This window comes from Lithobates pipiens, unplaced genomic scaffold (genome assembly GCF_037356315.1).
Source record: "Lithobates pipiens isolate NorthernLeopardFrog02 unplaced genomic scaffold, aLitPip1_a1.2 Scaffold_13, whole genome shotgun sequence".
NCBI classification, from domain to species: domain Eukaryota; kingdom Metazoa; phylum Chordata; class Amphibia; order Anura; family Ranidae; genus Lithobates; species Lithobates pipiens.
This window is the reverse complement of record NW_027507718.1, coordinates 21762347-21784719: the sequence shown is the minus strand read 5'-3', so window position 1 is coordinate 21784719 and position 22373 is coordinate 21762347. Positions and strand designations below refer to the sequence as shown.

At 41.1% G+C, this 22373-nt stretch overlaps 1 protein-coding gene across 4 annotated transcripts in view; it reads right to left on the bottom strand.

The window, feature by feature from the left end:
- PRUNE2 (prune homolog 2 with BCH domain) overlaps positions 1-22373 on the bottom strand; it is a 483266-nt gene that overhangs the window by 198066 nt on the left and 262827 nt on the right. For all 4 annotated transcript variants that reach the window (XM_077474900.1, XM_077474897.1, XM_077474898.1 and 1 more), the window contains exons 7-8: positions 17504-17662; positions 53-5051 (exon numbers count right to left, since the gene is read on the bottom strand). In XM_077474900.1, coding sequence (XP_077331026.1) covers positions 53-5051; positions 17504-17662 — 5158 coding nt within the window. The remainder of the gene's footprint in view (positions 1-52; positions 5052-17503; positions 17663-22373) is intronic.

Here is a 22373-nt window from a genome sequence, read left to right as displayed (position 1 = left end):
AGCAATGTTTGAACCTAGCTTAATATTTAGAAACAATGGTTAATGCTCTTACCATTATGCAGTCCAATGTTGCCACCTGGAGGAGAATTTGGGTTATTCAGAATCCTTTCTGTGAATCCAGCATCTTTCCCAGCTTCTTTGCTATTTAGAAGTGGATTCAGATGTGCATTCTCTTCTTTTGCCTGTGTACCTCTTATCTGGTTAAGATCTTCTGCCTCCTCACTATGACTTATTAGTGCTGCATGGTCTGCAAATATTATATTTGATGTCTCGGGTCTTATCAAATATACATTCTCTCCAGTTGATGGACTTTGGCCTCTAAGGATTAAGTCAACATTATGTTTGACAAAAAACACAGAGTTAGCAGTATCAGTGTTTACATTGCTATTATTTTCATGATCAATGAAGTCTAACTCCAAGACATTATTAGCAGACGTACGCAATGTTTTTGAAGGTTCCTGTTCCTGAGAATCATATTGACTCACATTTGTACTGTCGGACTGAGCTGCTGTTCTTGGGAAGTGGTCTGTCCATACGTTTAACTGCTGCCTGTAGAGTTGACCATTTTCATACTCTTTACAGAGATCTGGACTATCAGAAGCCTGGGAGCTGTTCTCACAACTATTTAACACATCAGGACTGTCTTTTAAAGACACATTATTGCAATTGTTTTCTGCCATGTTCCAAAGGTCTGGATCCACACAAAAAAAAGGAGAAGATTCCAGATTGTGGTCATCTAAGATATCAGGCATAAAGTCGGAGTGCAAGGAACTTGCAGAGTGTAATCGTTCACAATGCTCAAAGCTACTTATTATACTATTGTGTTCCAGCTCACCAATGGACAACAAGTCATCATCCTGTAGACCACAGTTTGTATTGCTTATTTCTGTAGTGTCAGATATGTTTATCGGGTTTGTTTTAGTATTTACATCTTTGTAATCTGGCAGAGTGTATAAATTGCCTTGCTCATTTACAATATGAGTTTGGTTGTTTTTACATTTATTTGGAAAATTGCTTTGAACTTGCATCATGAAATCTGTTTCTTTAACGTGTTGGACAACCTGTATATCTATTTCTCCTCTGTTTAATTTAGGGTTGAGGTTATCTTCAGAGTCAGACAGAGATGTATAGCTAACATCTGCATTTCGTGTCCAGATATTTAATGAATTTTCCTTTTCCTTTGAAGGATCCTCAAAGCAATGATGAGGTGAAGGATAATCTCCATTAAAGGATGCCAGGGGGACTATATCTGCACACTTACAATTTCTTGTAGGCCAATGGCTTTGTTCAATTTGTGACAGTGTATTGCTTTGTGAAACAAAGGAGGAATATTCTAATATGTCATTTTCTTGCTGTTCAGAATTCTTGTAGTCAGGTAATAATGTTTGTAATAATATTGCATTCCTGTCATTAGGATCTACAGCAGAGCAATCCACTAGATTGTTATGATATAGAGTAGATTCAGTTACATCAAGATCTGCGTTGCTCTGTTCTGCTTTGTACTCCAAAGGAGAAAAGTTGTGGACCCAACCTAGCTGCTTTTCTAATGTTTGGTCTTCTATGCCTGGAGTAGTTGAATTTGACTCATTGTTCTCAAATAGCGTTGATCCTGTAGACTCCAAATCCAATAGTTGCTTCTCAAAACAGTTTTTGGTATCTTTCTCCAATGAACTCGAATTATCTAGAGCTTCATTTGACTCAGGGCTAGAAGTTGAAGACTCAGACTCTTCACATACCCGAGTATTCCAAATATCTAGGTTCATTGGAACTTTGTTAATAGTGTTCAGTGAGCTCTTCTGGGCATTAACATCATCACTTGTATCTGAATTAGATATCAAGAAGCTGTAGAGTTGCACATTATTTTTTGAAACGGGAAGGCATCTATTTTTACTTGCACACGTTGGCTCATCATATGTAGTGTTACAGCCATCGGCCGCTGGCTCTGGGCTCGTTGAACTGGAAAGTGAAGAGCCACTTAGATTGTTTTCATTATAACAAGCATTCAGTTTTAGTTCTTCAGATGTATTGATATTAACTACCTCTGGACTTAAATCTGAATCAGTTTCAGCAGATCCTGAGATGCTCTGAGGACTATTTATTATATCATCTTGGCAAACAGCACCTTCAACAGTAAGGCTTGAAGGGTTGAAATGATTTTCTTTAATCTCAATCTTCTTGCTAACAGATTCCTTTTCAGTAAGTGAAAGTTTTTCTGAAAATGAGGGCTTTTGTAATTTATAAGTCTCTGGGCATGAGTTCTGAGTTAAAGTCTCAGGATTGTCGTTATTGGCCTGATAGCTAGTGTCATTGACAGGTGACAAATGAATAACTGAATCTGCATTTTTGTTTAAGGCCTCATGGCCTTCTTTAATACTTGAAATAGAATTATTAAGCAGATTAACATTTGGTAAATAACTTAAGCTAGAATTGTCCAATTCATCTGGAGTGGTTAAAGAAGAAGATTCTGTGTCACACTGCAAATCCCAAGCATCTTCATATTCACGATTAATGTTAACATCAATGTTTTCATCTTCTTGTGTGTGAAACATGAGCTGACGGTCACCTGTGGTTTCATTCTGTGTTTCAGACACGTTTAATACCTTCTGTGGTATAATAGAACAACCCAGTTGGATAGCTGGTGGCTTTACAGACTCAAGGTCATCAGGGAGATCAGTGTTTAAACTGCTTTGTTTATGTGGATTAGGCTCATGCTTTCTTAACAAAATATTATCTGATAAATTATTTGGCGATGAATCTTTTGAGGTACATGGCAACAAGCAGCTCTGAAAATCACTTGTAATAATATCAAAAGGACTTGAACAATTACTTGCAACAGAAAACTGAAATATATTTTCATTGCTTGCTTTGGGTGAACATTCCAACCTGTCATCAATCTCATTAGATAAATGTATTCTATTTAGTACTTTATTTTTTCCATTGTTGCATTCAGAGCCAGTGTCTTGTAATAAGCAAATTTTCTGGTTGTTCATTGTGTCGTTTTCTTGCATTTTGACAACAGCTTCAATCATTTTCTCAGTTGTTATACAAAAGGCAGGAGATTGTCTACCTTCATTCACATCACTATTTGCAGAATTTGGTGCACTTGTATTATTTAATATGGTTTCCTCAGTGTAAGCAGCAGGTAAGAAATTTTGAGTTTGCTCAGGTGCATTTTGCTCTTGCCACAGGTTTTCATGCAAATCATCCTCGCAAAGAGGTGATGAAATTGAGTCAGATGTGGAGTAGTTGGTGTCTGGAGGAGAAACTATGCAATCCTTACTTGTAGCAGGAGATGTAAAATCAATACATCTATAAGACAAAAAGGGATCTTCCCAGGCAACATGGTCATCTACAGCACTTGGCTCTTGATTGCGGTCATATAAATCCCAGCCACAAAGATTTCTGTGTATGTGTTTTAAATCAGTAGTTGCTTCTATATCTGATTCAAAGACATTGCATTTTGAACTTAATCCTAAATTAGGAATTCCATTTGCCTTTTTGGTATGTTTGTTTTCTTCAAGCATATCTTGACCCATTTTAGTTTCCATGGCAATGGGAGTATTTTCAGAAGACTGGTCACTCTCGGTATCACCTACTTCATTCACTTCTGTGAAATATTTCCTATGTTTTACGCCATGCAATGCACTCCAAGAATTATCTGGTTCATTGTTACACTTTACAAATTTATCTGAGGAATCACACCATGGATCTGACCCACCATGAAATGGTTTGTTTGATTTCCATGAATCAGAATAAGGTCTATTTTCTTGCATAGTGTTTTTATCAGGCTTGCTTCTGTTATTTTGTCTGTAACAGGAAGGTCCCATTAGTTGAAATGAATCAACTAAGTTTCTACTTTCACTATAGTCCTTTGGCTTTTGGTCTTTCCAAGAGTCTGGGCTTTGAAATACGGACTCCTGTTCACTTGAACTCCATGTGTCATTCAACAGGGCATCTGGGTCCTCTCCATTCCTCCAGTATCCATATTTAACCTGAGATATGTCTGAAGATCCTAGTTTATTCAAATTTTCTAAGACATCATCTGGGAAAAAGGTTGGTGGTCCATTATCCAGTGGAGAACTTTCAACTAAACTGTTCATTGGTGTTGGGGGAACTTTAACTTCTGCATGTCCAAGGACCTCAGAAGATAACGTGGCATCATATTCAGCCAGATCACTAATACTTGGATTTTTATCACATAAGTCCTCATGGTTCTCAGGACTATGCATGAAGTTGTCATCAAATTCTACTAAACTTATATTTTCTACTTCTGCTAATGAAACATTAGCAACTTTTGTTTGCAATAATGAGGTTGAACAGTTAGCCATATTTTCTCTGTAGAACCGCAATTCATTATGTTCTTTCTGAGCAACAGCTTGCTGTCCTTCTGAAGAATCACTCTGAAAGAAAAAATCATCAGCCATTGAATAGTCAGCAGAATGTGAAGAAGATTCAGAATGAATGTTTGGAGCTAGATCAAAGCTGAAAAGATCAATGTTATCACTGTTTCTGGATGAAGGTGTTTCTTCTTCAATGATGACACATTCTGGGATAGGCCCATAAGAATCAATACCTGCAGAAAAATTATGATGAGAACCAGCAGCTTCAGCAACTGGACTGTCATCACTAAGAAAAACAGAACTCTCTTTAGATGAACGGCTGCTTCTTATTGTAGCAAGGCCACTGTCTGGGCTTACAAGATCTATGTTGACATCCACCTGAACTTGTGCAGATCCATTTGCCTCCTGCTGATTATCTGGAAAATTCACAGGATTTTGAGGAGGGTCTACATCAGAGCCATATAATTCCATAATACCAGATGAACCCTGAGACAAAGGAGCACTCCCTGCAACAGCCTCTGTAGAGGAAGTACGGCTATTGGGAACCATGCCTATACGTCTTCTGTTGATGGCATCTTTGATGATTGCTGCAATTTGGTCACAGGTCACCAATGGGATTTCTTGATGGTACACAAAAAACTGATCCCACCCATTGTCTGATGGCTGGAGATCAAGAAAGGGATTCTGACATTCTTCCAATTCACAGCAAACCTGTAAAACACACATAAAGTTAGTTACCTAATGTGTGATTCATTCACATATAGTTATATTTTGAAATATAAATAGTTAAATACAAATACAAACTATTTGAATAGATCAGATGACTTGCTATCGTAACTACACTCTATTTCAGACTTCCTCTAGAAGTTGCTAGTTCCCTGAGTGTGATGGTAATCTTTTTTTTTTTTTACCTAGTGCGTCACTATAAGATATTATCTATATATGTGAAAGAGATCTTAATGTAAACAATCTTATGAACATGTGTTACTTTATTAAAACCCATTCTATGCAATATCAGTATTTTTTTTATAAGGGACAGGCTTTTGACCCTTTTATATAGTTGATGATTGAAAGTGCATGGACTGTAGCTGATAACTGCTGTGGAACTTCTTCTTTTGTTGCTGCTGTATTATCATTCTACAATGCGGCCAGGGTTAAACTGAATATTCATTAATGCAGAAGTCTGGGTTTGATTCTTCAGGGTGATAGGATGATGCAACAAAGCAAGAGTCTGCAGTCTATGAAGGAATGAGGAGAGGACTGTCTGGAAGCAAGCAGGTGTTTGGGTAAAAGACAGATCTGCTGAAGGTGTGAGAGAGACCTCAGAGAAGACTCTCATTGTGCAGCACCTTGCCTGAGAGATCAGAAACTCCCTGGGAGATTGTGAGGTGTGATTTAGATATCTTGTGAGATCAGATTGTACTAGAGAGAACTCCCGCTGCTTGTAAGGAAGGAAAAGAGGAACTGTCTCATTGAAAGAGAAACATCACAGCAACACCTATCCCTGTCTGAGAATTTGAATTGAACTAGCGCACATCTGGAGACCCAGAAGAGGGTGCCCTGGGTCTTGTAAGGGACTACCATTGCATAAGTTAACCTCTTGTGTTGGGAACTGTGGTGATTTTTTTTCAAAGCCCCCAACTTTGCCGGACAACTTTTTTTTTCTTTCTTTCATTAATTACTGGCCAGTGTGATACAAGAGGGACTGTTATAACAAGTTAGCACTGTCTTTGTATACTGTTGCTAGGTAAATGCAGTTCAGTTCTGTTAATTACTGTTAGTCAGAATACTGCAGTTTAACCATGTCCTTATGTAATGTTGTCTAATTGATTGTTTGTGTAAGTATACTTTCTAAACCTCTCATCTTTTAGGCTATGCTTGGCCTAATAATTTCTTTGAAATACCTTAAGGTGTGTCAGTAGGTGCTGGGTGAGCGATATGTGTCATCTATAGGTGAAATCACAAAACAATTTAGCAACTCCTTTGGGGGTAGCACTACAAAAGAAATATATTCTCTGCAGCAATGATTGGTTACAGATGACAATTTGATTCAATCAGCCCAAGCTGGTTGCTGGGGAACAACAGCTTTAATTTTTTTCAACAAAATTATAACTTGATTTATTATGCTGACATGTACGCTATTCATTCATATGTGCTGTCAATTGTAATTGTAAGTCCACATTAGGTTGTGTAAAAATAGACAAACATTAATTCAACTTTACTTAATTACTCATGTTATTTATTTCTATGTTTTGCAAGTTTTTAATAAATCTTTAAAATGACAACTATGAGTACTTTAAACAAACTTAAAGTTATTGTAACACTTGAATTAAAAAAAATGTATAAACATGTTATACTTAACTACTCTGTGCAGGTAAGTCACCAATTTGCACAGAGTAGGCTCGATCCTCTTCTTCTGGGGTTCTCCACTGGTGCTCCTGGCCCCCCCCCCCCCCCCCATGAGTGCCTACCATAGAAATCCAGTTTCCATGGGATCATTTGACATAGCATTTCATTGAGAGCAGTGGGAGCAAATAGCTCCCACTGCTATTAAGCTGCCCAGTGAGGAGGGGCAGGGCCAGAAGAGCTGCTGGTCGTGTGCACAAGGCTGGATCAAAATAAGGCTCAGGTAAGTATTAGGCAGGCTGCAGGGGATCCTCTTCAACAAAAGTTTTTTTTATCTTAATAATGCATTAAGGTATAGAAAAAAATAAAACTAAAACTTAAAGGGGTTCTAAAACCTCAAGGTTTTTCACCTTAATGCTTTCTATGCATTAAGGTGAATAACCTCTTGTGATGCAGCAATCCCCTCCCCCCCAAATCCGCCCTTTTACTTACCTGAACTCGGTCTTTCCAGCGATGGAGACGAGCACACCAGCTCCAGCCGGTGTCTCGGGTCCAGATTTGATAGATTGATGGCAGCGCAGCCATTGGCTCCAGCTGCTGTCAATGAAATCCAATAATGTGGGAGCCAGGGGACGGGGCCAAGTCCTGCTGTCTGTATCAATGGACACAGCAGCAGGACACAAGAGTGCGCCCACACGAGTGCCCTGAGGGAGAGCTGCTCTCCAATGGGGCCCACGAGAAGAGGAGGTGCCAGGAGCGCCACTGAAAGACCCCAGAAGAGGAGGATTGCAAAAGCAACTCTGTGTAAAACCAAATTTTCTTAAAGCAAACCTTTACATATCCTTCAAGGCTGTAGAAAGCATTTACTTATACTCAAAAAAAAGTTTACCTATACTTCTGCACAATGAAAAGTGATTATCTGAAAGTAGTTGGCTTATAGTGGTTAGTACCTCATATATTCTGCAGTAATTAATAACCTTATGTTAACAAACAAAACTCCCCTTTGTATGGTGTAGAGAGGAATCAGGATACCTTGCAGTTAAGTTAACAACATCTCTAATGAATTTACTAAAAAACTCAACAAATAATGTTGACAATAATGGACTTTTTAGGCATAAATATAGATATAACAAAAAGGGGGGGGTAATTTTAAACAATTTTTATATATTTTTACACTACTGCCTTACCCCTGTAGAGACGCTTTTTTTCTTTTTGCCTATCCATAGGGAATAAAAAGTTATAAGCTCCTGATGAAGCGTTATGGTGAACGCGAAACATGTAGAGCATTTGAGTATCTCTGAGCTGATTCGTCTGTGATATACTGTCTGTATAAACTATTTTTTGTATTGATGGTTGTTTGTTCGTTGATGCCCCCACGTTGGATGCTTATGGAAATATATGTAAAATATGATGTACTTACAATACGCTAGACAGTAAAAGATTATGCTCTGAGGCATTGAGGATTTGTTTGTTTTTTAGAAATAAAAATTGTTTAAAATTACCCCCCCCCCCTTTGTGCTATATTTACGTCTAAAAAGTCCATTATTGTCATCATTATTTGTTGAGTTTTTTTGAAAATTCAAATATCGGGATGTGGCATGTGTTTTATATAATGTATCCCCAGGACCACCCTGTGGTAGATACATACCTAATTAAACATCTCTAATGACCCAGTATAAGGCCTATTACATGCCTATGCTTAATAAGATTAAGGAGCAGTTGAAGTCCTTAAGGTATAAACCCCTTTCATGGCTAGGCAGAATAAATGTGCTAAAAAATGAACATTCTACCCAAGCTAATATACCTATTTCAAATGCTCCCAATCACTCTACCCCAGGATTAATTTAGGAAACTGAGGTCTATAGTAATAAAATATATATGAACACATAAACGTTCTAGGATCACCTATGCCATGCTGGCAAAGGAGGCAGGGGGTTTAGCAGTACCTGATTTCAAAAAGTATTATTAAGCCATCACCATCACACAACTAGCAGATTGGATGCACAATAAGGGACATAAAAGTTGGGTGGGGATTGAGTTAACACAAAGTAAAGTTGATGGTGTGGATTCCACGGTAGTATTGAGAACTAGCAAGGAGCATAAATCCACTGAATAGAAAAACTTTTAGAATATGGGATGGCCTTTTCAGGCTTTACCATTGGGAATATAATGCTCCTTTAATTTCATTGTTAGACACTAACTATTTTAAACCAGGGAAAGACGATTATTTATTTTGTTAGATGGGCAAAAAGAGAGGTGATCCAGTTACAGGATGTAAAGAAAAAGGAATAGATTATGCACATTTTTTGAATTAACCTCCCTGGCGGTACCATTATTTCGGATTTTAGGTGCTAAAAGCGGTACCATTATTTTGCATGAAAATTTGGCGTTTTATATTGTAGTCCTGCAATTCTTAGGAATAACTCTCTTAAATCTGTCCAAACCAGAGTCTAGCAGACATCCCAGGTATGATAAAGTTTGAAAAATTAAATCATAAATTATAATATAATAAATAATTATAAATAATTGTACCAAATAATAATATAACAATAATAAAAATTATTCAATAATGTAATCTAATCAAAAACACTGAAATTTGCCGAGTTGCAGAATTGTCACTGTCATTACTTTTCAGTATTTGATGACGGATCTCCCCACAAATCGCTATCGCTCAATTCTGCGAGTGATTCTAATTTATTATCGCTGTTTTCTAGCTGGTCTAAAATCATTTTTGATGTAAAGGGACAGTTTTGGTTGCTATGGACAATCTCCAGTTTCCAGGCATAAAGAACAGTTTTTACAATATAAAACTGCATGCAGGACACTGGGCAGACCACTAGGGACAACGGGGATGTGAAATATTTACATACAGCAATGTAATCTGTAAGATTACATTATACTGTATGTATACTGTTTATTTCACTTTTTGAATTTGGCGCCGATCTCCGTGCCCGTGCGTCGCAACGCTCGCAGGGCACGGAGATCGCCGATGTGATAGATCGAGCGAGGCACGGCTCGCTCGTACAGCGAGGAGACATCGCTGGATTCGAAGGAGAAGGTAAGTAAACCTCCTCCTGGATCCAGCGACGCTGTCCCGAGTCTGACTCGGGGATACCGCTTTTGGTATGAAAAATCCACCCCGAGTCAGACTCGGGAATACCGTCAGGGGGGTTAAGACAACGATGGGGTAGTATGCCACTAGATAAATGGAGATATACACAATTACAACACTATGCACAGACAATGCCACAGCCAACGGGGAAAATATAATTTGAGACCAATAGAGAAATTGTTTAGTTCCCCCTTATGCACAAAGCAAGGTATATCAAAAATATACAGGATACTAGTAAATGAAACAGAACCCGTATATCTGCCATATCTTGGGAAATGGGAGCAGGAATTAGAAGTTACATTAGAAAGGAGTAAGGCTGCATTTACACCTGAGCTTTTTGTAGCTTGAAGCTTAAAGCTCAGAAAACGCTGGAGGAGAAATAAAACAATGATTTTCTGTGGAGATGGTTCACATTTCCACTCCATGTTGCCTGAAGCCAAACGCTTGAAGTTCAAACAAGTTCTGGAGCTTTTTTTGTCTCTCAAATCGGGTAGATTTGGCAGTTTTTGGCACACTTCTATTCTCATAGAAATAAATGGAAACACGCCATTTGTATGTTTTTGTACGCATTCGCGCATTTTGCCCCTGGTTTATTGTGTGATTCTATGCTCAAATAAAAAATAGTTTAAATAAAATGGTAATAATATATGAATAAATAAATGTAAAATAAATATACAAATAAAAATCATCATAAATAAGTAAAATAAATTGATAGTATGTAATAATACGTTAATAAATAATAATTAACCTCTAACCTTAAAAAATATAAAATAAATTATTATTATTATTATAAAATGACAATAAACACTCAAACTTGAACAAAAATTGCATTAATAATAATAATAATAATAATAATAATAATTTATAATTTATTTTGTGTTAGGGTTGGGGTGTTTAGTTATTTATTTTGATTTTTTAAGGGGTAAGGGTTAAAGTTAAGGGTTAATTATTTATTTATTGTTATTTAGTATTAGTATAGAATTTATGAAATTCATTTATTTTTTTTATTTATGATTTTTATTTATTTGTGTATTTATTTTACATGTATTTATTCATTTATTATTATTCATATAATAATAAATAAAATAATAATAAATAACCCTATCCCTAACTCCTAATCCTAACCCTAATAATAGCCTAATAATAATAGCCTAATAATCCCCTCTCAGTATGGCTGTATCTCTGTGCAGTCCCACAAAAGGTGCGCAAAAGGCCCCGGGGTGTCACATTGTCTCCATGTTTGGGACACGTCTGCTCCAAACCTTTGTGACCACAGCAGGTTACGCACCCTAACGAAAAAACATCATAATAAATGAATAATAATAATTAAAGAAGAAATAATGGAAAAGCTAAAAAAGCAGAAATAGCTAGCAACAAATGATGCAACCGATAATAGTTTTCTCTATTGGCTAATTAAAAAAACACTGCATACAAACACGCAAGTCGTGCAAAAATGCGTGAACAAAAACTCTGGAAAAACACTCACAGACGCTACGCTTAGGCATGAATGCAGCCTAAAAGGAGGAAAGTTCTGAATCTAGCCTTCTTCTCATCAGTTGACGCTAAGGCATCAGATATGTGCTTTAAGCTTTTTTTCCAGGTGGTGCGTAACCTGCTGTGGTCACAAAGGTTTGGAGCAGACGTGTCCCAAACATGGAGACAATGTGACACCCCGGGGCCTTTTGCGCACCTTTTGTGGGACTGCACAGAGATACAGCCATACTGAGAGGGGATTATTAGGCTACTTTCACACTAGAGTGGGGCCCTGTAATAGTGGTGCTTTTCGGCCGCTAGCAGGACACTTTTAACCCTTGCTAGCGGCCGAATAAAGGGTTAAAGCACCTGCAAAGTGCCGCTGCTGAAGTGCTTTGCAGGCGCTTCGGCAGCGGTGCCCATTGATTGCAATCGACAGGGCAGAGGAGGAGCGGTGTGAAAGATACTGTTTGCAGGACTTTTTGTCCTGCAAGCGCACCGCTCCAGTGTGAAAACACTCGGGCTCTCACACTGAGGCTGCAGGGGAGGAGTTTTTTGGGCACTTTACATGCGCTATTTTTAGCCTGAAAACGCCCCAGTGTGAAAGGGGTCTTAAAGTAATCCACAAAATAACAGGAGAAGACATACAGGCTGAGCCATGGAGTTACCTAGTTTATAATACGTATAAAACGGTAAACCAATATAAGAATATGTTAGTACCACATTTATTAAATGTGGCTAAAAGCAAAAACATCAAAACATCAAAAGTCCAGAGTAGGAGAGAATGGGCCTCAAAGATTGATTGGGTAAGGTCTATTGAAGAAACAATGTATACAGTTGGAGGTGACCTTGGGAAATATGATACCATCTGGGGGAAGTGGTTGGATTTAGAAAAAAACTCTGAGATATATAGATATGGTGAACACCTGATATTGCTAGCAGACAAGGATTAGGATATGAGATCATCTGGGGTAGAGATGGCCTTGCGGTGCCCCCGGCGGTCGGTTCGCGGCGAACTTTGCTCGTTCGCAATTCGCCAAACCAGTGGACTTCTGGCGCTGTTTGCGGCGGACATATGCGTTTACATTGTGAAGAACTTTGACCCATGACACATTCATCATAGGGTACAGGACAGCCAATTGAGACATTTCAGCACATGGACATACCCCCTACCTTATAAATAGACCTGATCTGGCGGCCATTTTACATTCTGTCTTTTGTCAGTGTAGGGAAAGCTGTGTGGAGCAGGGACAGTCAGTCTAATCACTAGCTAGCTAACTAGCTATTACTAGTAGGTCCACAAAAGTCCTTTTAAGGACTGGTATAGGTGTACAGTATATAGGTTTGTAATACACTTAGAAAGTATATTATGGTGCACTGCTGACTGCTGTGCTGCTGAGTGCTGACCGATTCTGCAGCTGTCTTTTATCAGTGTAGGGACTGAGGGACAGTTTGGTGTTTGGAGCAGAGACAGTCTGCAAATCACTAGCTACTAGGTCCACAAAAGGTCCTTTTAAGGACTGGTATAGCTGTACAGTATATAGGGTTGTACACGTATAATATACTTTCTTACAAATATAGAAAGTATATTATGGTGCACTGCTGACTGCTGTGCTACTGAGTGCTGACTGATACTGCAGCTGTCTTTTATCAGTGTAGGGACTGAGGCACAGTTTGGTGTTTGGAGCAGGGACAGTCTGCAAATCACTAGCTACTAGGTCCACAAAGGTCCTTTTAAGGGCTGGTATAGGTGTACAGTATATAGGGCTGTAGACCTATAATATACTTTCTTGCGAATATAGAAAGCATATTATACTTCACTGCTGTGCTGCTAAGCTGAGTGCTGACCGATTCTGCAGCTGTCGTTTCTAAGTCTAGGGAGGGACAGTAAAAAAATTATGACGCCGGATAACCCTCTTGCCCAACGGTTGAAGGCTGGCTTGTCAGAACTGATAGCCCGCCAACTACTGCCATATAAACTGGTAGACTCTGAGGCCTTTCGAAAATTTGTGGCCATTGGAACACCACAATGGAAGGTCCCAGGAAGGAAGTATTTCTCACAGAAGGGCATCCCAGAGCTATATGGCCATGTTCAGCGGCAAGTGAATGTATCTCTGGCACACAGTGTCGGTGCCAAGATACATCTGACCACAGACACATGGTCTAGCAAACATGGGCAGGGAAGGTATATAACTTTTACTGCCCACTAGGTGAACCTTCTGACGGCCGTCAAGCATGTAACCCGTGGCACCCGTGTAGATTTGGTTTACCGCCACGGATTGCATGCAACCCTCCCTCTCCTCCTTGGCTGACTCCTCCTCTTCCGCTGCTAGCGTCTCTTCCGCTTCACTGCCCAAGATCCCCAGAACCTATTCGACATGCCAAGTGAGGCGTTGCCATGCTATGCTGCGTCTGTTGTGCCTGGAAGCCAAGAGCCACACTGGCCCTGCACTTCTTTCAGCTTTGCTTTCACAGGCAGATCAGTGGCTAACACCCCTCAATTTGACAGTTGGTAAAGTGGTGTGCGACAACGGTGCCAATCTGCTTAGCGCATTGAAACAGGGCAAAATTACACACGTGCCATGCATGGCACACGTCTTAAACTTGGTCGTGCAGTGATTCGTTGTCAAATACCCTGGGGTCCATCTTGCGGCAGGCAAGGAAAATCTCGGCCCATTTCAGAAGATCTTATGCCGGCCATACACGGTTTGAATTTGGAAAGAATTTTCTTTCGAAAATCGTATCTAAGAATTTTCGTATGAATTTCACACCATTAGTGGGCTGCAGCAACAGCCGATTTTCGTGCGGAAATAAAATTTGAAGAATCGGACATGTTGGAAATTTTTTGAAAAACCAACGATTTTCTAATCAATGACGGGAGAATCGTGCGAGAAATGTAATAAGAAAAGAAAGATGTAGACGGAGAGAAAACAAGATTCCCGGCCAAGAAAATTATTTTCTGTAACAACATGAGGTGAAATTGAAGGCTTGGTCGGCCGAATTTCGAAAATCAATGGTGGCATCATCGGATCACAAAAAAAACAAATTTTCTGATTTTGAAAAGAAAGTTTGTTCGAAATTTGACCATGTATGGCCTGCATTACATGGCCATGGCTCGCCTTGCTGACATTCAGCGGCGACACAATCTGCCAGTCAGACGTCTTATTTGCGATTGCCCGACCCAATGGAACTAAACCTTCTATATGCTTGATAGGCTGCTCCAGCAGAAACGTGCAGTTAATGACTACCTGTACGAACTCTGCGGCAGAACAGGTTCTGGGGAGCTTGTTTTATTTTCACCGTGCCAGTGGCTGCTCATGCAGCCATTTGATGAGATCACCAAACTGGTCAGTCGCAACCATGGCGCCATCAGTGACATCATACCTTATGCCTTTTTTATGGAGCGTGCATTGCGTTGTGTCATTGATCAAGCTGTGGAGGAGCAGGAGCAGGAAGATGAGGAGGTCGCAATGCTGGATGAATTCCCAGGGGGGCTACTCTATCTGAGACAAGTCAACAGGAGTCTGAAGAGGAGTCAGAGGAGTATGATGTCAGGGTGGATGAGGAGGAGCAAGAAGAGCATGCTTTAAACCTTTCTGGGATCCCTGTTGTCTGTGGATGGGGAGAGGAGAACGAGGAGGACGACATTATCCTGGATGATGAGCAGGAGCCAGGCCACCACACCAATTCCAGCTTAGTGCAAATGGGGGCCTTCATGCTTAGGTGTTTTAACAGGGACCCCCGTATAAAAAGCATAAAAAGGTCAAGGACCAGTACTGGATGGCAACGTACTTAGACCCCCGTAAAAACACAAAATAGCGGAATTGTTACCACCATCACAGAGGGCTGTCAGAATGGAGCACTTACAGGCTTTGCTTCGAGAAATGCTTCATTCTGATTTTGCGTGCGCTGGCAGAGGAGGAATTCCCACTCCCAGAGAGAGTTGCGGGTACCAATCCAACAGCGCCTGCAAGAAGAGGGCAGTTTGAAGATGTGTTGGTGACTTCTGATATGAGATCATTCTTTCAACCGACCCATCGACATGTCTCATCCGCATCCAGCATCAGGGAACGCCTAGACCGACAGGTGTCCGACTACATCGGGTTAATGGCCGATGTGGACGCTCTGAGAAGTGATGAACCCCTGGACTACTGGGTGGGCAGGCTTGACCTCTGGCCAGAGCTTGCCGAATTTGCAATGGAACTGTTGGCTTGCCCCTCGTCCAGTGTCCTGTCCGAAAGGACATTCAGTGCAGCAGGGGGGATCGTGACCGCTAAGTGCACTCGCCTAGCTCACGACAGTGTTGACTACCTCACATTTATAAAAATGAATGAGGCATGGATCTCAGAGGAATTCAACACATGTGACCAGTAGACCATGTATATGCATAACTCTATAAACGATTTATTAGCACACTGACCTTTTTTCTAACTTTGGCTCACTTCCTTGTACAAAAAAGCACACCGTACTATATGCCTGTACCCTCCTTTTTGAATAGGGTCCTGCAGCGAGTTGCTGGTATCAGTGCTGGCGTCAGTGCTCTCTATCTCAGTGCTGGTGTGGTGTCAGTGCTCTCTATCATGGTGCTGTTGTCAGTGCTCTCTATCACTGTGCTGGTGTCAGTGCTCACTATCTCGGTGTTGGTGTCAGTGCTCAGTCTCTATCATGGTGCTGGTGTCAGTGCTCAGTCTCTATCGTGGTGCTGGTTTAAGACAGTGAGGGAGATAGCAGCGGAGAAGCCAATCAGCAGGCAGTGCCAGCACCATGGTTGAGGATCAGCACTGGACTGGCACCTCCGGACCACCGCAGTGGAGACCTGCATAGGTGGGGGTAAGGGCCTGGTAGAGGGGGGGGCTCAAGCACAGGTTGGGACACTGGCACAGGACTGCGCTGCCCTGACTGTGGCACTGATCATCTCCTGCACCCTCTTCATAGCCTGCCCTGACCTTGCCTCTCCCTCCATGGCCTTCATGCGCTCCTGAATTGTCAAAATTTCACAGATAAAAAAAGAATGCTTGTCGTTGTCAATCCCAGATTCACTTAATACTTTTTGTTATGTCAGTGTCCATGTTGTGGGACTATGTGTGCACAGCTAGTAAGTATTTTGTGGCTGAAAATATGACCTGGAGGTTTTTAAGGTTCGCCTGCCATTAAAGTCAATGGAGTTGGCAGCGAACCTTGAGGTTCGCAAACTTTTGGTCACGTTCGCGGTTCGAGTTTGCGAAACGTCCCATCAGAAGTTCGTCCATCACTAATCTGGGGTATAGAGTAGAGATGACTCCAGAATTGACAACAGAAAGAAGAGGGGGGGGGGGGGTCCTTAGGGGGTGGAGGATTGGGAGAGGGGTGTATTGTTGGGTTATTTTGGGTGCCTTTTTTTCTGTGCAAATATACATCTATTGTTGAGGCTCCCCTGTGGTGAAAGGTACAGCCAAACGATTCTATGCATTGAGATAAAAAGCCTTCTGTGTGTAGCAGCCTCCCCAGCGTCCCCTAATTACTTACATGAGCCCCTTCTCTCTCCAGCGATGTCCATGAATCTCTAAGCCATCTGAAACACTCCTCCTGATTGTGAGACACAGCAGCGGCGCAATTAGCTCCCATGGCTGTCAATAAAAGTCAGTCAGTCAATCAGGGGAGAGACGGGGAGGGGCCGGGTTGGGGCTCTGTGTCTGAATGGATACAGGGAGTTGTGACTCGGGTGCAGTGGCCCCATAGGAAGCTGCTGGCTGTGGGGGCACTCCATAGGAGGGAGGGGCCAGGAGAAGCAAAGAGGGACCCGAGAAGAGAAGGCTCTGGGCTGTTATGTGCAAAACCAACTGCACCGCGGAGGTAAGTATAATATGTTTATTGTTTAAAAAAAATCAACTTTACAATCACTTTAATTCTCTCCATCCATCCCCTATGGGTTCACACCACTGGCTTGAGTGTGTATTGGGCCAAATTGAGCCAAGGTCACAACTTCCTAAACTGAATCAGCCAAGGTTTAACTTTTTACCATATATCTGTGTTGTATAACAATGATATATACCCTGACTCAAGTGTAAAGAAAATCTTGACGTTTATGACCGATTCTGTTTATACATTACTGGTCCATGCAAACTTTATCAGAAAAGCTTGATTGTTTCCTTTCACACCTGCTTGCCTTTGTACAATCTGACTCTGTACATACATTTTTCAAAAACTAAAATAAAGAAAAAAAAATGCAAAATGGGATTTGAGAATAACTTACTTGACTACATAGTTCAGGATTGTCTGAATAGACTGCAATTTGTTGTCTTGATGACTGTTCTCCACATGTGTAGCTGGCCAAAAGGATAAGTATATCAATTTCATATTTATCAAGAAATACTTTCAGATCACCAATGATGTTCCTGTAGCTCATTAAGTCCTGGTAACAATGAAAACAGAAGATAACATATTAAATGTATGTACATAATGTTCTCACACAAAGTGTTTTCTAGCCCCAGGAAAGCCAGGTAGCTACTTTTGACATTGCGTCTGCCACCTAGTTGTTTTTTTTTTTTTTTTGCACCGTGGGCTGAGCATTTAAACATTACTGTTATACAAGAGTCCCTGCCGAGCCATGATACACACCACCCATGGCTGCATAGGGACTCCCATTGCACAATTCCAGTCTGGAAAGCTGTCTGTTATGCCGCGTACAAACGATCGGAATTCCGGCCAGAAAAAGACCAATGAGAGCTTTTCATCAGAAAATCCGACCGTGTGTATACTCCATCGGAATTTAGCTGTCCGAATTCCCGCCAGCCAAAAATTTATAGCATGTTCTCAATTTTCCTAACGGAAAAACTTTCTATCGGTAATTCCGATCGTGTGTATGCAATTCCGACACACCAAAAATCCCGCATGCTAAGAATTCAACTACGAGACAGAAGCTATTGGCTACTGGCTATTGAACTTCCTTTTTCTAGTTGCGTCGCACGTGTTGTACATCAACATGTTCTAAACGATCGGAATTTGGTGTGACCATGTGTAGGCAAGACAACTTGAGCCGAATTCCGTTGGAATTCTGTCGGGAAAACCATCAGAGCTTTTTCCGACAAGAATTATGATCGTGTGTACGTGGCATTAGAGTCTCATAATGTAGAAGTCTACTCATGCTTCCTTTCTTCTGCTCTCCATGTCATGATCATCACACAACATACAATAGCGAAGAAGGATGAGAATGCTGTCACATTCATTTATTTGTCAGGAAATGCCCATTTTAAAAAGGAGGTCTGATACAGGGGTCTACAGACAGAGCAGATTAACTGGTTATATTAAAAATGCCTAAATCGGAACTCAGGTAAACTGTCTGCTAGTACTGCACCAGTGTTCCTAAGTATTCTCCAGTGACTCCTTTCTCTCTTGATACATACACTAACACTAAAGGCAGGAAGTGAGTAAGGCCGCGTACACACGCGCGGACTGTTGGCCCAACTTTGTCCGTCCAACAGTTTGAGCGAACAGTCCGCTCAAACTTAGCATGGACGGACATGGCCACACACGACGGACGAACAGTTTGCTGAAACCGTGCGCGATGACGTGAACGGCACGTACGACGGGACGAAAGATACGACGTCCTATACACTGCAATGCAACCTTCCGACGTGGAAATCCTTTCTGAGCATGCGCGAGACTTAGTTGGCCGAACAAGCCTACACACGAGCGAACAGTCCGCTGAAACAAGGTTTCAGCGGACAGTTTTTCGGAATTTCCGTAAGACCTTGTTCGGCCAACTGTCCGCTGAAACTGTCCGCTGAAGCCCCACACACGAGCGGACTGTCCGCCCAAACACTGTTCAGCGGACAAGGTTGGGCGAACAGTCCGCGCGTGTGTACGCGGCCTAACAGCATTTATAGGACACTATGTTGTATATGTATATAATGGCAAATGGGACCAAGGCATGACTACAGAAAGAAAAACCTGTGTAGTGACTTGTTATACTTGTTACATAGTGTGATAGTGTGAGGCCCTGCCACACTGTGAAAATGACACAGAATTCACATTAAGGCTTAATGCAGGTTCCAGACTGTTGTTTCTGAACAGAGAAAGCTGTGTTTTTGACTTTCACTGGACTTTCACTGGATTCGGTAAATGTGGGTTGGGACCTGAGGTTTGAAGGTTCCAAAGTGCCTTGGGTGGGATGGAACTTTCAATACAGTGTCTGGATTGTACTGCATGCCTGTAGCCTGTGTGAGTACACAGGTGTGTGGGGTCATTATATACTCAAGCTTGAGGACACCTCAGGATGCCCGCTTTGGAGACAGCTCCCATATTGAAGACAGAAGGTCTCACCCAGGGATCAGAGAAGCCCCAGCCAGGAGTCAACGACAGAAGGTCTCACCCAGGGATTAGAGATGCCCCAGCCAGCAGCCAGGAGGCCTCATTCCAGTCAGGTGGGCTACTATCAAGGTGTCAGGAGAACCCCTATTCCGAGGTCAGGAGTGAGCTGTGCAGCAGGGCACTGCAACTGAAGCCATATGCCCTGTACACACGGTCGGACTTTCTGACGGAAAAAGTGCAATCAGATCTTGTTGTTGGAAAATCCAAGTGTATGTGGGCTCCATCTGACTTTTTCCGTCGGAATTTCCGACACACAAAGTGTGAGAGCTGGATCCTAAATTTTCCAACAACAAAATACGATCATGTGTAGAATAAATTACGAGACGAAAGCTATTGGCTACTGGCCCGTTTATAGTCCCGTCATATGTGTTGTACGTCGCAGCGTTCTGAACAATCGGATTTTCCAACAACTTTGTGCGACCATGTGTATGCAAGACAAGTTTGGACCAAAATCCGTCGGAAAAAATATGATGGATATTGTCGTCGGAATGTCCGACCCTGTATAGAGGGCATAAAAGATCCAAATGAACCAGGACAAGAAAGTCAGAGGGACTGCTAAGAAAAGCAGTGGTGCTGCTGACAAAGGAGCTAGGTGGCTTGGTTTTTTCCGTTGACTGTTCCTGTTGATGTGGAAGAACCCCTGCATGGGCAACTAATGTTAAGTGAACGTCCTATTCTGTTTAATAAAAGTGGCCTGCATGCCCTAAAGTTTGGACTGATATACCATTGGAAAAACACCTACAATGTGAGTATAATCACCCCAATGCTACAATAGCTAAATCATCTTGCTGAATTTATTTCTTGATTTTCCATATTTTGCAGACTGCATTTATCTACAATATACTTAGGTAAATGATGCTTTATTAGCACTATAACTGTATATCTGCTTATATTTTGTCTACATACAGTATCTTTTGCCTTCCCTGGTTCCTTGAAGCCTTAAAGTGACACTAAACACTGGTTTAAAAAGAACGTTCTATTTCACATGTATTATTAACTCAAAGGTACCTTCTTTCGCTCTCCTCCTCCACCAAATTTTTTCTAGTATGATCTGACTTCCAGTTAGAAGGTAGCTACATTCACTCTCTGTGATCCCACTGTATGTAGGAACATTGCCACCCTCTCTCATTTGCCCCTTTGATGGAATAGGAACTACAGGCAATGGACTATGGTTGTGTAATGTGTTTAGATCACAACTACTAATAGTGTAATGTGCACTGCTTATTTCAAATAAAAGAAGTGAGGGGGAAATGGAAAGGTTTTTAAATGAAGACGCAAAAAAAGACATAAATTAAGGAATTATCGAAAATCTGATTACAAACAGGTGATATTGAATATATTTAAAATATCACACTCAGTAGTTTGATACATATACTTTATTCAAATGTTTAACACACATAAGAACGCAGACACAAATAGACCTAATTTTCTTTCATTACCTGATAATGATCCTCTAAATATTAATGTAAGCTAATATTGAAACAGTCTGGAAACTCTATAATTTTGATAAAAAGGGAACTTATCAAACGTTAATTTTACCATCTGTGTGTTATAATACAATGCCGTAACCGGCTTCTTTATTTTATTTATTTATTTTACATGTAACTACTAAAATACCTTTAATTGATACATTATACTTGTTACTATATGTTGATCTTTCAATAAAAACCTTTGAACCAGACAAGCAGATTACAATGCCATTAAAGAGGAAGTAAACCCTGATGGGTTTACTTCCTCTTTCATTCCCTGCAAAGGTAAAGCATAATGGACTACTATGCATCGCATAGTAGTCCATTATGTGTCACTTACCTGACACAGGAGCCAGCGAAGTCACCACTGTCACCTGTAGTCTGGCGCATCCATCTTCTCGGTGGGGTCTCGCAGCTCTGCCGCTGTCATTCGGCGAAGCCGCGATGACGTCACTCCCGTGCATGCGCACAGGAGCCGACACGCGCGGCATCTCCGTCGTTGAAGATGCCGCGCTCAGTGCGCCTGCGCGCCGCTGTCTACGGCGCATGCGCCGTAGACAGCGGTGCCTGTCTTCGAGCAAATATCTCCTAAACTGTATAGGTTTAGGAGATTTCTTGGACCTACAGGTAAGCCTTAATCTAGGCTTGCCTGTAGGTCAAAGTGTGTTGTAAGGGTTTATAACCACTTTAAGTAGTGGATGTGTATGGATAATTTTTTGAAGAACAATGATATAATTACCTGTCACTTTTTTTTTTTTTCATGCATATTGTATATAGATATGCCGAAGCACCTTTTTTTCCCTTTATGTTGCTATACACCAATTTGAGCATTTTGGACTTAATACTGATTGCATTTTTGGAATTTAAGCTTTACAATTTCTGTGAATGGCCAGGGACTTAAGCTGCATACACACAATCAGATTTTTTGATGGGAAATGTTGGATGTCAGGCTGTTGGTGGAAAATACGACCGTGTGTATGCTCCATCAGACATTTGTTGTCTGACTTTCCACCAACAAATGTTGGCTAGCATGTATTCAAATTTTCTGCCAACAAATGTGTGTTGTCAGATTTCCTGATCGTGAGCACACAAGTTTGTCGGACAAAAGTCCACAGTGTACACACCCGCATGCTCGGAAGCAGAAGCAGTCGGTCTTGTAAACTAGCGTTTGTAATGGAGAATTAACATTCGTGGCGTGGCAGATTATGAAATATCCAAATGCAGCACACAATTATCTTCTTCTTTAATGGGATAATAATGAAGCTGCTTTGTTGGTGTTACTGA